The 13,834-nt window shown below is 37.9% G+C and overlaps 1 protein-coding gene across 1 annotated transcript in view; it reads right to left on the bottom strand.

The window, feature by feature from the left end:
- hsd17b4 (hydroxysteroid (17-beta) dehydrogenase 4) overlaps positions 1-12,906 on the bottom strand; it is a 35,017-nt gene extending 22,111 nt beyond the window's left edge. Inside the window, exons 1-11 of the mRNA XM_063489213.1 lie at positions 12,769-12,906; positions 12,218-12,271; positions 10,336-10,443; positions 8,768-8,827; positions 8,603-8,624; positions 8,349-8,395; positions 8,049-8,133; positions 4,856-5,043; positions 3,311-3,402; positions 3,139-3,163; positions 2,867-2,995 (exon numbers count right to left, since the gene is read on the bottom strand). Coding sequence (XP_063345283.1) covers positions 2,867-2,995; positions 3,139-3,163; positions 3,311-3,402; positions 4,856-5,043; positions 8,049-8,133; positions 8,349-8,395; positions 8,603-8,624; positions 8,768-8,827; positions 10,336-10,443; positions 12,218-12,271; positions 12,769-12,820 — 862 coding nt within the window. The 5' untranslated portion in view covers positions 12,821-12,906. The remainder of the gene's footprint in view (positions 1-2,866; positions 2,996-3,138; positions 3,164-3,310; positions 3,403-4,855; positions 5,044-8,048; positions 8,134-8,348; positions 8,396-8,602; positions 8,625-8,767; positions 8,828-10,335; positions 10,444-12,217; positions 12,272-12,768) is intronic.
- Positions 12,907-13,834: the final 928 nt, after the last annotated feature.

The following is a 13,834-nucleotide window of genomic DNA, read 5'->3' as shown; positions in this document are numbered from 1 at the left end:
CCCGTTTTTCGAACCTCACTCTGAGTTGATGATTACACTGAGAGGTCTTTGAATTTCGAAATATTCTTTCAAATGTCTCTTATGTGTAGTTGCTCATTCTGGTTTCACAGTTAGAAAACTGCAAAGACTGATTTTTTTTAACCCAGCTATAGAACAACAACCCTGGGGTTCATGTTTCAGTGAAACTATACAAATGCTGATTAAATGAATTTCAGTCTAAAACATACTGATCCAGAAGCAGCTTTAAAATGGAAATACATGAGAGCCCTCATGTACCTGCAGAATAAACATTTCTCTATTCAAACAGTTGTTTGCACGAGTCCTCACTGTGGGTTCTCAGGTTGTTTTAAGAACACCCAAAAAGTGTAAATGTAACAACACAGGCGACACAACTCTTTAAATATATATGCGGATTCAACCTGTTGTTGCACGAACAAAGGAAAATAGCTGAAACGTGCACGGACCGGGACCAGGGTAAGACTGAGAAAACCAGAGATCCTATTACCGTCACTCAGCGGCAGGCACTTACCAAACAGAGGTAGCAACAAATAAGATACAAATGAGGTGGTACTACAAAGCCATGCTAATGAGACCAGCTAGTGCCCTGTGGGACTGCCACCCCCATTCTGTTAATGTTAACACCGCCACCCTCTCTTTGAATGTGGATATGAAAGGAAGGATAAGGTGGAGGAGGTGGAGAGAAATAATAATCAACAATCGCCAGCCTCTTGTTTGCTGGAGCTCTTTTCTGAACAATACTGCACTCGTTCACACTCAACATCATACTGAACTTGGCTTCTTTTCTCCACCTCATTCACATCATCTCCACCACCATCTGGTCCTCAGTCTTTGATTGTTACCTAACTCACTGTAAATACAGATGACCTGAAAATGTCAATTCAGAAGGTTATCACCCTCATAAGTGCTCAACCTGACAGCATGACTACATGAGGGCTAACAAGCCAGGTGCTTTTATTTTTCCTTTCATTGAGCTCTTCAAAAGTGGTTCCACTCAAAAGAGGCTAATCACAACTTTAATTAAAAGACAGGTCTCAAAACACAGCTTTTTTATTTCCCTCTCTTAAAACAATCAACCAATAACACATAACATGTTGCAACAAGACTGCAGATTTATTTGGGTATAAACCAGTATTGTGGAAAATGACTCAAAGGTTGTGTATATCTAGACATTTACTAAGGCCATGTTACTAAAACATGAAAGACATGAATTTCTTTAGAGTAGCACAAAGTTAGCCCACTACTACTCCAAGACCAAAGGGCAAATTATGTAGCCATGTAATGATCTGAAATCTGAATAATTCTGACTCAACAAAGAGTGAGTCAAACAAGTGTGAAAGTGTGATCCGGGCACTAATAAGGAAAGCCGCTGTGAAAATAGTCTCATCTCTGGTCTGTGTTGCGTGGTTACTGCTTTGAAGAGAAATGATTCAGCTCACAGTGAATAAATGACCATTCAAGACTAAAGGCAAGAAATCAATTCTTAAAGACTATGTTTTACATTTTCATAAAAGCTTAAATCTCTCGATTGAATCTTCCATTACTGACTGAATTTTTTGTTTTCTTTTAACAATAATGGACAAATCTGATGGTTGTCAATTACTTTGAAGGATAAGACCACTGAGCTTCAGTAACATGAAATAATTCACATGCGAAACTGTCAAAAGCCGTGCCTGCAGTCTTGGTGAAACGTTACACTAGAGCACATCTGTGACGACTATCTGCTCAGAGAAAGCAGATGCCACAGTGGCTTGCAGTGCTGTGAGACCATGTTTAGACAACCTGATCACTTCAGAGTGTAATATTTTTTTAACTTAAAAACTTTCTGGGAGGCACTTGAGCTCAGCGGGGAGCAGACAAGCATATGGTTAAAGAACAGTAGCCCAGGTTCGAGTCCGACCTGTACTACACGCCTCATTTACCCATTCACAGCCATGAGTATCTTGTCTTGCCCATCCAGACTGGTAAACATTTTTATGTTTCTGAATTGCACTGCATTTGTCACAGTTTCATTACTGCTTAGTAATTAGTTTGCAAGACAAGTTGGCATCTTCCATGCAAACTAATGGTTCCCTGTTAGCACCCAAAGCAATCACAAGGAGGTTTCAGTGCAGCCTCTTTGCAACCAGTGTCATGCTAGCAACTGCCAGCAAACTCACAGCCAGTTGGGGAGTACAGATTACTCGCCAGTGCAGTGGTTGCAGATCAATAAAACTATCTGACTGAGGCCTCAGGTAATGATGGTAATTTTAATATCCAGTCTGGACACAGACAACAAGTTCAGCACAACAGAATTAAATCACATCTGAAATCCAAATGACAAGCACCTCAACAGCATTCATTTTAATTCCATTTAGCTCATCTTTGCCTGTTTAGGCTGAATTACTAAGTTTTACTCCACTCCACTAGGAGTGAAAGGGGGAAAAGCCTGCCTATTCAGAGTGTTTTTATTCATTCTTTTCTCTCTGAGCCCATATTTTATCATGTCATGTGTGTGTATATTTTCCTCAAGTGTGTCCAATAAGATAAAAGAAAAAAAAAAAATAGTATCTGTAAGAGTGTGTGGACCCACATCATATAGATCAGCTGCATGCAATATATGTTTTTTACTCCTACCTGGAGGCATGACTGTTTCTGTGAGCCATGTATTAGTTATTGTGAACAATCTGCTTTTATGATTAAATTGTATTAAACATATTTTAATATAGTAAAAAATACAGTTAAAACCCACGAGGACGGACTTGAAGTCATGTGTGTGTATATTGTCCTCAAGTGTGACGATATACACACACTTACACAACCTACAGAAAAATGTATAAGTGTGTATTTGGCCTGGTAAATCACTGACCTTGTATACTAGCAGGTTTGGTGGCATCTGTAAAGTCACATATTTTTTCCCAGTGGTCCCTGATGGCCTCGGGTTTCATGGATTGGTTCTTCTGTCTCACTATATAGCCCTGAGTACGCTCCCAGCGCACTACACACACAGAAACCCACACACAAATACAGGGGTCATGGCACAGTATAAACCCCACACATACTGTAGCAGCAGTCTGGGGGACTAATGAATATGGCAAATGCATACAGACATTTCCTCTGGACAAAACACACAGTACTCACATTTACCAATCCAGCCTGCACCAACCTAAAGGGAGTCAAACATGAACAGAAGAGCAAATGCACATGGAGATTAAGAAATATTGCCTCTCTATAGAAAAAGAATATGCTATTGTATATTATTTTTCTCTAAGATGAAACAAAGCTACAAACAGTGTAGTGACAGTTTCAGTACCTCAAACAGTCCTCCATTCTCCTGGCATTGTTCATGACAGAGCCAGAGGACCAAAGGAGCAACATACTCAGGTTTCAGAGATGCCACAAGATCTACATAAAACAAAACATCTGGTTTACATCTGTAATAAAGGGCAAAGGAGGTCTTGATTTTTAAAATATGTTGCATTTGGTTCATTTATACATGGAGTACAAGCAAAAAATAGCAGAGAACAAAAAGTAAAAGCACCTCTCCTTTTGCTCTTGAACTATGATTTAATCTAGCTATTAATACCCTAAAATATGCAGTTTGTTTAAGGTTAACCAACATGGTCTGCAATAATGCCCCTGATCATCAGATGTGTACATATTCCCATGATTACACAGTAAGAAGTGATACTACATACTGTCTGTTTTTTTTTTTTGCTTAACTTATAATCTTCAGCAAGACAGATGGCAAAAACATGAACTGGCTTCACATGAAGAAACAAACAGAATGCTTGAATTCATGAGACCAGGTCAGTATGAGTCCTAGTACTAGCAATCTGTTAGGGAAATATTTCTTAAACATGCTGGAATTAACTGAAAAAAGAAAATATGGCACAAGCTTAAACTTTTTTTTTTCTTTTTTTTTTTTTAAATATCCCTTGCGTGTGCTGAAAATATCTGTACCCTAGTGGTAAAAAGAAGCCCTTCTGCTTCACTGAACTCGCTGCTGCTTAGCAAGATGGGTTTTGTCATTAATTTTTTTAGAAAAGTGTCAGTGAGTGAAAGCAAGCATATGGAACCAAGTCATTTACTAAGGTGAGGCCCCTGTGACAGTTGGCACAACGCAGTGTGCGACAGATGCTACCGTAGGCTGGCACGGCAGGGCAACAAAACCCTTCCCTTAATTCACTTAATACTTCTTATTCCAGAGCTGCAGTCAGAGCATGCTCAGTGTAACTGTAACGTTCAGACTTTTACAAATACTGAGTCAGGGGTTGGAAAAACATTCCCAGTCCCAGTTATTCTTAAGGGTGATGTTTTTTTGTTTTGTGTTATATTAATACACAAGATTGCCAATTCTATATCTTAGTTGCTTAATCTTAATTGTAGGCATTCAATGCTGTATGCCCCCTTTCTAAAATACGTTCAACACAAAAACTACAAATGATTTATTAGCTTACTTTTTCTCTTAATACTGGAAGACAACACATACAGTAATGCAAGGAGGACATAGCCGCCTGCTTAAATAAAGGGCTGACACATTAAAACTTTTAAAGCACTCACAGGGTGCATGATTTCATCATGGCCCTTGGAAAAGCAAGAAAACACTGCTCTTGAATATTAGATGAAAAATTTGCATGTCAAACGGGAGTGCTGTTGCCTCAAATTTTGTAAATCCACATTACATGGTATTACATTATGCAACTGCTCTCAAAAAATGCTTTGGTTAAAACCCATTTGTCCATTTCAGCCTGTCCAATGAGATAAAAGAAAAAAAAACAAAAAACAGTATCTCTGTAAGAGTGTGTGAACCTACATCATATAAACCAGCTGCATACAATATGTTTTTTACTCTTACCTGGAGGCATGACTGTTTCTGTGAGCCGTGACCCAGCAACAGGAGCAATCGTATTGCAGTGGATGTTGTACTTGCGACCCTCGATTGCCAAAGTGTTAGCCAGCCCGAGCAAGCCCAGCTTGGCAGCGCTGTAGTTGGCCTGGCCAAAGTTGCCATAGATCCCTGCGGCTGAAGCCGTCATGATGATTCTGGCCACAGAAAACCGGAGGCAACGTTAGGGTTAATGCAAAGTGACAGGCATCACGAAGGAGTCATAAGAGACCCAGACGGCCTCTCCACACACAATCTTACAAAGACTTAGATATTTTTCATGCCTGCTTACACCCAGGAACGTGCATATGTAAGCATCTAGTCATGCAATCCTAGCATATTTACACAGACACTAGCTTTAACAAGGTGACCATCAAACAACCCTACATTAGGTGCAGGAAACTTCTGAGGAACACCTTGCCGGTCATCAGATACAATACTCTGTATAATAATATCAATTTCTGTGCTCAAATGTCTCAGTCAGTTTTCTGAGTCTCAGCACAGTAATATTTAAAGAGCATCGCATGATAAAATGTTGCACCAGGGACTTGATCCAGAACATAAACACATTATGTAAGTGTATTCTTTCATGTTTTCATATAGTGAGTGAGCAGGGGAGTCAGGCTATGACCTTTATCATTTCATTTCTTTCTGCTGTGGTTTTACCTTTAAATGTACCGTACACTTTTGTTTGAGGTGACTGCACACCAAGATTGGATTTTAAAATTTCCCATGAGCATTGCAAAATACAGAGGGATGACAAATTAAATGAAAAACAAAAACACAAAGTGTAAGGCAGTGGACCAAGATGTGCTTATAGAACAGGCTTAATAAAGCTTGACATTATTTCTATACATTTTTGGAACTCTACTGACATTGTTCATTCTAGAGACAGTCCCTCCTTTGGTGTTCTGATGATGGTGGTGGACAGCTTCTTGTAAGATATCAGTACATCCTTTTTTGCACCATTTAATGACCTCCTCGTGGCCCACTGACGGGGACATTGTGTTATTGGGTTATAGATGGTTTAAAACTAAAGCTAATCACTCAGAACTCTTTGGAAGAGGAATAATTTAAAAAAATAAAAATAAAATGTGGGGTGTGGAGCCTGGACTTGTCTTCTGAAATGGGGCATAGCAGAAAAAGGTTTGAGAAGCACTGCTCTAACTGGGGCAAGTAGATCCAAACTATACCAAAAAGCAGCCAACCACAGCCACCGGACAACCTTCATTCAATATCAGCATCATTATTTCCAAAGGTTTTTTATTCTACACAGTAATAAGATGCTCTTGAGCTCAGTGCAGTACAAATGTTACTTTAGTGTTTATGAGCTGCTATTTGTGTAAAATGGCTTGTGTGCACTTGAGAAGGACATCTACGATAACACTTGAGCAACATTCCTCTGCAAACTATAACACAGACTTTTTTCTGAACATAAATAAAACAGGCTTTTGTTCAGAGTATGTTTTGCATGTCACAAAAAGCCCATCTGTAATTAATAAAAATCTCAATAACAGTTCCGTTCCAGAAAGCATCCACTGCTAATGTTATTAGCTGCACATGCAACAGAGGCCTGTTAGTAAAACTCCCATTAATCAAACACCGGAATATGCACTGCATGTCTGTTTAAGCCTACACTGTCATCATTTATCTTCCATAAGCAACGCATGGCATCGTTAAAGCAAAAATCAATACACATTTCATCTGCTAACTTCATCACTGTTTCAAGTTAGTAACAATCATCCACTAGAATGGCTAAGCGACATGGAAAAAATATTAGTATGTTATAAATCAAATCACAATTTCTGTCAAGATTAAAGGTTCATTTTTGCTCCTAAGTGAAGATTAAGGTTAATTTTGTTTCAAATACTATTTATTTTACTGTCCGAACTTGAACATGATGAATATACTGAAGAACAACACAACTACCACAGGTTTATATAACATATAATAAAGTAAAATCTTCAGCTTTTACAGAAGAACATGAAACAAAAAGGGAAACTTAATTGTTTCATCAGTTCCAAATAAACAATGTATATATTAATACATTGTAATCTAAAATAACTGTCGCCAAAGCCAATCTGTACATATCCTCAGTACAAGTTCAAGAAAGTCTTAAATGCTAACAAAGGAGAACATAAACACAACTGACATATTCACTCGGTTGTGGTCCACTTTGCTCCAAGGCAGCCAAAGAAATTAATTATTTTAGAAAAGGCAAAAGAAGTGTAGGATAGTCTCAGTGGAGTGGGCAGTAAGCTTCATATGGAACAGATGTGCAACTTGACCACAATTCCAATGTGGTCAAGTTCGACACAGCTGTTCAATCGTCCCTCTACAAATAATGAGTGGCGGAAAGTAAAAAGCTGCACCAAGAGCAAAACACTAAGGTGCCACCTGGACGTTAGCCACAGCTAATAAAAATGGGACTAATGCTAATGGCACTCATCTAACCCCCAGATCTGTTTGCAGATCTCTAAAATATTCCTGATATCCCTCTGTGTACGGTGCCTTACGGGCAAAAGACAACTTTTGTAAAATGACTACAGGTTGAGAACAAGTTGATTATTTCAATATTCCAACGGTGCTATGGAACATCAAGCTGGTGTTTTGGGAATTAGACAAAAATCAGACTAAACTGTATTAGACACGGACAAATCCTGGTAATTCCAAAAGGTTTACAGACTCTAACACTGCATGTCTTGATCCAGCAGTTTTTATGGTGTAAAATAATAGAGAAAAAAACAAAAACAAAACCATAAATCACAAAAACGATGCTAATAAAAGCATGTAAAAAAAAAAAAAAAAAATCATCAAAAAAACCCAAAAACAACCCAAGATATGAATTTGGTTTTGCACCATTTGAGGTCTATCTGTATTAAAGAATATTGACTAAAGCAGCATCTGAATATGTCTAGGACAATTATCCTCAAGAGACCACTTAATCTAAGGCCGACAAAAAACTTTGACTATCTTTAGTACTGTTGCTGACGTATGAACATGCATCACATGGTACCGAGATCTTGATAACACTCCAGTAATGTTGCCTGTTGAGGATACTGTAACTTGACAGATCTAAGGAAAGAAAAATATCCTACCCACGTAATAAGAGGATGACACAGTTTTACCTGCGTCAATAGCTGTTACAAGCTGAGCTACTTACCTGCCAAACTTTTGGTTTTTCATGTGGTTCCAGGCAGCTCGAGTCACTAAGAAAGAGCCTCTCAAGTGAACTCTTTGAATGAGGTCTGTGATGCAGAGTAAGAGGAAAAACACAAGTAAACATTAATGCATAACACATACACATCTCTGATATTTAGCATTAGAACAGTGTGGTTCGAAGCATATGGCAGGTTTTAAACACAATTTAAAACATATTGATCTACATATATCATTGTGAGGCAAACAAAAGAAGACACACAGGTAATCAGTAAAGTAAATATAAAGATAAAAGTGTAATTACCCCAATCCAAATCACTCGTCCTGGCAAATGATCGGTCACGAAGTATTCTTGGTAGGGAAAAGCAAAGAAAGGGTTTTAGCATTTTTTTTTCTGCATTTAGCTTTTTTCCCCCTTTTTTAATAAGCCAATATTACATGCTCAAATGAATCTGGAAACTGCAACCAAATGGCCATTCTAATAGCAGATGATACGAGTAAACATTTTTTTAATAAGAAATAAAAAAAATGTGTGATTATTGCTGTTAGAGGACTTACCCAGCATTGTTTACAACAACATCTGGAAAAAAAATGTAAGATATTAAAGTCAGTGAATAACTGTAACGACATTGTTGACAATCATTTTATGATCATTTCGTAAATCAGTAGTGACAGGTATCAGCATTAGTGGCCGCAGGATTTCCATAGAAGGTTTATACACACCTATTCTTCCAAATGCATCCAATGCTGTCTGGATCAGCTTCTCTCCATCTTCTACAGAATCTGCATAGACATAAAACTGTCATTTTTTCACAGTTTTACATTCTTTTTTTTTTCTTTTCTTTTTGAGAAATTGGTCTTAAAAGATTGCTTCTTGTTAGCTTTAGTTCAGGGTGTACTTCAAAGTGAGATTAACTGAATTTAAAATCTGAGTTTTTCATGTCACAAAAGTGACTATTTTCCCCCCCCGGTACAATCACAGCGATAACTTATGTTGAATATATGAATATATAATCTAGTTGGGAATTTTAGGTTAAAATCGACTGGAATCAGCATTTTTTCACCAAATTTAATACAGATGCTCTGCTGGGTTAATACATTTTATATGTACAAGTTGTTAAGCAGTCTACCTTACTAATGTCATGAATGAAGCTCAGCTGTAAAGTTACATCAGTGTAAACCATCAGATTTATCAGATTTAAGATTTAAGATAAGCTTTATTGTAAGCAGAAGCATACAACTGGAATGTGCATAGGTTCATTTGGTGTACAAATGAACATATGATGGGGGTCTAATCTCCTACTAAGTCTCTTTTACACTGTTGGAGTTGCAGAGTCACGAAACATACAAAGATTCAATCAATAAGATTTATTTCACTTTGATCTATCACAAAGCCATTTCCACATCTCCTCTATTAGGCTGGGGGACAGTAACATTTAAAATTTAAATGTATCTAGTGTAAAGTTTCAGAGCTGACATGTGCAGCCAACACCTTAGATATACACAGCAGCATTAACATATTTAACTTGAGTTAAACTGTTTATTTTACCACTCTGTGCACTAAATCCAAAGATTAATGCTTTTCTGCAGAATTTATTTCCTGTCTTATTTGCAAGATGTTGCATTTCACTGCTTTATTTTTATTTTATTTATAGATGTTATCACCATTTTATCATTATCATCATGTGATAATGATCGGAGCAGGCAGCAATTTGTGCAGAAGAAGACTCTTCTTCTGATGACATGTGAAAAGTCACTTTTTATATTAGCACTCACAGAGGCTGAAGCAGGAATCCGGGCTTAACAAAGAAAGTTGATAACCACTGTTGCAGTACCCGTTATCTACAACTGGGATTTTATCAAGCCAGCTAATGCAAAGAAAGCCTGACTATATTGAACTTCCTTTATAGTTGGCTCATAGTTATATATACACAGAAGCAATGCGCAGATTTGGGATGCATATAAGAAACTTTTATAGTGATAAAGCTTATGGCCTCACTCTTCTTTCAAGTTTAAGTATTGATGTGATGTGTGGCAAAAAAAAAAAAGAAAAAAGAAAAAAAAAAAAAGGACAAAAAGTCAACATTCAAAATTGCCAATAAAACAGAGTGATTGTTTTGTTTTCAAAAACTACTTTTCTCCTAAAGGTGAGACACATCTTCAATACTCGAACAGTTTCATCACGGAGCAAGTCCAACTGATAGAAATCAATACTATTTTTCACTCAACCATTACATGAACTAAATACGTGAAGCAAGCAGAAGAGAAGAGAAGAAGAGAAGAGAACTCACCATAGTTCGCCACTGCCTTGCCTCCCTTCGCTCTTATCTCTTCCACCACCTTATCAGCAGCTGCAGAACTCTTTCCGCCTCCTTTAGTGTCTGCCCCAAGGTCATTCACTTTATTGCAACAAGGAGAAAAAGATTAGCAATAATGGGGTGAGTTTTGCAATTCTCCATGAGTGATTAGGTTAAGAAAACAGCATAGGCAAGCTGATTCCTTGACAGAGTTAAGATCAAATTCAGTCATGGCAGGAGGAATATACTGAAATTAGAAAATATTTATGCCTGCAACTGTGTAATTTTAAGAATAAAATAACCAACAGTCATTGCAATGCAAGCTTCTTACTGACAATTTCGATATAATTTATCTCAGTACAACTTCTCCCTCCACCAATTCTGTCTAGCACCTCAATTCAGGACATCTGATACAGGAGTTCTGTTGTGCCCCACAGTTTTTCACTTAGTAATATGGAAGTCAGTGGCAGTCTCTTAACACTGAATCAGTGAATCCCAAATCAACTCAATGTCAGCCTGGAACGCCACTAAACCAGCAAGTATTTTCACCAGTATGTCATGCAGATGCAGCAATCTGCACATTTTTTGCTCATTTCAGGTAAAAATCAGCTGGTGCTTTAGTGTAGTCAGCAGCAAGTGATATGAACATAAAGTGTGAACCTTTGAAGGTTCAAACCTAATTTGAACCCTTATGTTCAAATTATTAAAGGGACATATGAAACTAGCTGGATTCATAGTAAACGCTCTGAGGACAACCCATAAAAATTGTGGGTAATATGAAGTTTGTACTGATTTTCACATTTGGTGGGACCTTAAATCAATTTTCACCAAAGTTGAATCAGCTCGAGCTGTTATTGGTGTCTACCATCACACAAAATTTGAATATGATAACTTGAAGATGCTAGACTGCTAAAAAACAGATTAACTAAACAGAGTATTCTCTCCCTAAAGGGAGGGAGTATGTAAACTAACTAAATTACATGTTAGGTGTTTACCAGCACAGGTTAAGTCTACAGCTGTGTTACCATGGCAGCTTAACTTGGTACACTGCCTACCTGGAAACTCCATGTCCCTATACCACATTTGATAAATCTATCAGGGAACCTGGTGTAACTTTTGACTCAGCTTTCTTTCTAGATGCTCATATTACATCTCTGCTTCGCTGTTGCTTTTATGCTGAGTTCCATTGTGTCACGCTCTGAATTGGAAATTGTTATTCATGCCTTGATTTCATCACGTCTGGATTATTGTAATTAAGTGTTCACTTTTCTTACCCAAACCTCCCTGGAATGTCTGCAGGTTGTTCGGAACCTGACTAAATCTTCCAAGATTTCACATATCACAGCATTGCTAATTAACTTCCACATGCTCCACATTAACTTCAGAGTCCAATTTTTAAGATTCTGGTTTTGACTTTTGGAGCTCGGCATGGACAAGCACTAGCACACATCGGTGAACTTTTACATCTGTACATCCCCAGGAGATCCCTGGGGTCTTTTGAATAGGGTCGGCTGGCTATGCAGGATAATAGGCTGAGAACTAAAGGAAGACAGCGCTTTTCCAACAGCAGCTCTCCCTCTGACCCTGGAATATGTCGACTCAGTGATGTCTTTGAAAGAGCAGCAAAAATTCAATGTTTTTTAAAAAAAAAAAAAATTTAAGTAACTTTTTCGTTTTAATGTTTTGGAATTTTTCTTGTGTAGCTGTTTGTAATATTTATGTTGAAAGGTGCTATATAAATAAATAAGATTTGACTTTGCTTCATTGACCTGGATAAGCCAAATTCTGCTTTGTTGCACGTGTCCCAGGACATCTTAACAATACTATGATAGAAACACAAGGTAAGATAAGTGAAAAATGAATATCTTTTATTTACCTATCACTGAGGCACCTCTCTCAGCAAAAGCCAGTGCATATTCTCTGCCAAGACCTGTGCAAAGAAAGACACATGAGTAAAAGGTATAAGCTTACTTCCAAAGAATGAAAAAAACCCATCACCACCTGCAGCACTGTGTCGTTGCTGCATGCCCTTTCACACACTTTCCCTGGAGCTACAAGCCATTGCAACATTCGTACTTTGCTCTCCGTTTCCATTAAATAAAAAGACCGACAGACGTCTGTTTCTGCTCGAATTAAAATAGCTCATGTTGTATAACAATAACAAAGACTTGCTTTACTGACTTTGCTTAGGTTACTATATTGCAGTTATTGCCCAGTGTTAGCAGTCAGCAAGACGCCGTGATTAGAGCAGCTGTGCAGCTAACAAACGCGCAAGAAGAGAAAAGATTAATGCAATTTCCGTCCTAATAACTGGGCTGCTTACTAAGAAACTAACTCCACAACTACCAGATTAGCATTTGGTGCTAACAATACAAAGGCTATTTTAGCGTCAACATAGTCGACAGCTCAGCTAACGGCGATATTTACCTCCTCCGGCCCCAGTAACAAGCACGACTCTTCCCTCGAAAGACAGAGACATTGTTTTGAGATTTTACTGTCTGGTTTGAGAGGGTCACAGAGGCTACAAAAGCTGCAGCACTGGCTTTCTGAGACAGCAGGACGAACTCTGACAAGTTCCACTTCCGCGATATAGGGAGGCTGTAACGAGCAGTGACCAATCAGAAGCAAGGATTTTATTACAACGTTTTTATCAGTTTTTACACGTGTAATCTGTGTACTTTGACCTCAAATTTTGATATTAAAATTATTCAGGCTGTTTTATGACATTGTCCAATTCACATAATCTGTAGCATCTGAATTTTACAACAAGAAAGATAATCAGTCAAAAAAAGATAAAGGATAATGGTGATGAAATCTCAAAGACTGCTTGTATTAGCAGCAGTGCAGGTGTTCTTATGTTTCACAACAATTTTTAAAACACCATTTTTCTTCATATCTCCAGCTGTAAACTACAAAACAGTTTGTTTTCAGCACGGATGACGTTCTTTCTTCCATTATCCACTAAGTTTCAAAACATCTTGAGGAAAGCATATGCTCATTTGCCTTTTAGTGTTTTACCCCCCCCCCCCCCCCCCCCCCCCCCCCCTTTAGTGTCTGTTAGTTTCCAAACAGTTAGGAGTTACTTCTTCAATTATCAAGTGGTATCTCTCTAACGAATTTCTAACAAATAGGACTCAGCAGGTTAAGTTCAACAATACTCTGTCTGAGCCAGTACAACAGAACAAGTATGTAGGCTACTTAAACAATCACAGAGAATGCTGTGTGATCCGTCTGAGTACATTCTGTACTCTTTGTATGAGTTGCTACCATCAGGCAGATAGTTTAGAGTTCATCAGGGAGAGATTAACCATTTTAAGAAGTCCTTTGCTCCTCTGTGAATCAGAATATTAAACTGTAGCCTAAAATAAGTTGAAGCTTCACAGGTTGCAATATAAGCCAGTTCAAAGCTAGTTTAAGAGATGCAGATTGTTTGGTTGCTTTTGATTTTAAATCACTGTTTTTATCTCCTAGCGTTACGTACCCATATCTAAAT

This window comes from Pelmatolapia mariae, linkage group LG12 (genome assembly GCF_036321145.2).
Source record: "Pelmatolapia mariae isolate MD_Pm_ZW linkage group LG12, Pm_UMD_F_2, whole genome shotgun sequence".
Classification (NCBI taxonomy): Eukaryota; Metazoa; Chordata; class Actinopteri; order Cichliformes; family Cichlidae; genus Pelmatolapia; species Pelmatolapia mariae.
Note: the sequence above shows the minus strand (reverse complement) of the source record. Positions and strands in the feature narration are given on the sequence as shown.